This window comes from Primulina eburnea, chromosome 9 (assembly GCF_022965805.1).
Source record: "Primulina eburnea isolate SZY01 chromosome 9, ASM2296580v1, whole genome shotgun sequence".
In the NCBI taxonomy this organism is placed as follows: domain Eukaryota; kingdom Viridiplantae; phylum Streptophyta; class Magnoliopsida; order Lamiales; family Gesneriaceae; genus Primulina; species Primulina eburnea.
The window spans coordinates 29,879,672-29,880,950 of NC_133109.1; the positions used below are offsets into that span (position 1 = coordinate 29,879,672).

Sequence of the window (1,279 nt, forward strand, 5' to 3'; positions counted from 1 at the left end):
TTATAAATGTATGATTAATAGACCTGATTTATAAGATTTCTCATGTATGTCTAATTGCTGTCAAATACATTTTGTACTATGGAGTGTACTCCACGCGGAATTTTGTGCGCGTGGTCTTCCGTGCTCTCTTTTCAGCAAAAATGTCAACCTTCGCGGCATTAAATACATGAACAGGTGCGCTCTTTGGAATTACAAGAATAATTACATTGAAAACTCCCATATTTCGAAAAGCAACAATTTCACATTTCGTACGTACGTTAGAGGGACGTAGTGTTTATTGAATCCTTCAAAACCCAATAAATCCCATCATTTTCCTCCACTTTTTCACTGATTTGTTGGCAGAAATGGGGATAATTCGCCATTGTTCTCTGATGAAGAATTCACATGTTTTCGGTTGACGATTGATCCCAAGTTCAGGAAAAAGGTTTTTTTTTTTCTGTGTTTTTAGCAGAAAAGTTATTTAGATCGAGTGCATTTCGAAGCATATTAATTGATCCATATCAATGTACGATCAAAACCCATCTCCAGCTTCGTCGACATCTCCGAGAGCCACCGTGGGCAGAAGCCGCAGACACCACTGCCGGAGACGGCACATGGTGGAGGAGGACGAGGGAGATTTGGTCGTGTGCACCGGGGAATCATGCCAGTCTTGCACCGCGTGGGTGATAGCCGACTGCGTGGCGCTATGCTGCTGCCCCTGCGCGGTGGTGAACCTGCTGACACTGACATTCTTGAAGCTCCCGTGGGCGGTGGCGCGTAGATTCATCCGCCGCCGGAAGAAGGAGAAGATCCGGAAGATAATGGACAAGGAGAGGAGACGCGGCGCAGGAGGGGACACAGATGGAATTTCAAGAAAAGAGAGGGTCAATGAATTCACATCGGGAATTGTCTGGGAAGAAGGGGAAACGGACAATCCTGCAGCGGCAGAGGAGATCTGGTTGGAGCTGTACGAGGTTGGTCATTTGGCCTTTGGTAGGGTTTCTTTTAGTGGAAATATTTTGAATGGCTAGGGGCAAAAATGGGAATTCAAGTTCCTTCAATTCTAGGGAAAATCGAAGAAATAGTTCTCTCTTAGTCGAAACCTTTGCAAAATTGGTCTCTTCCAACTTTTTTTTTGGCTCCAAGGGTGAGTGTAAGTGTCCATTTTACCCCTTGGGCTTTGAATTTGGATTGCTTTTTCCATGTGAAATTAGTTTAAGTACTCTATGAATAATTTATCACTTTCTTGGTATTGGTGAAAATGACTTGTTAATGCATGCATGAATACTGACTTATAATA

The 1,279-nt window shown here is 43.4% G+C and overlaps 1 protein-coding gene across 1 annotated transcript; it reads left to right on the forward strand.

Annotated features, from left to right (window-relative positions):
• Window positions 1–503: 503 nt before the first annotated feature.
• Window positions 504–1,010, forward strand: LOC140840873 (uncharacterized). The gene has a single exon (XM_073208033.1). The coding sequence runs from the start codon at window positions 504–506 to the stop codon at window positions 1,008–1,010; it is 507 nt and encodes a 168-aa protein (XP_073064134.1).
• The last annotated feature ends 269 nt before the right edge of the window (window positions 1,011–1,279 follow it).

Excerpts from the sequence above, each read along its gene's own strand:
- LOC140840873 (XM_073208033.1), top strand. The coding sequence starts at position 504 with ATGTACGATCAAAACCCATCTCCAGCTTCGTCGACATCTCCGAGAGCC.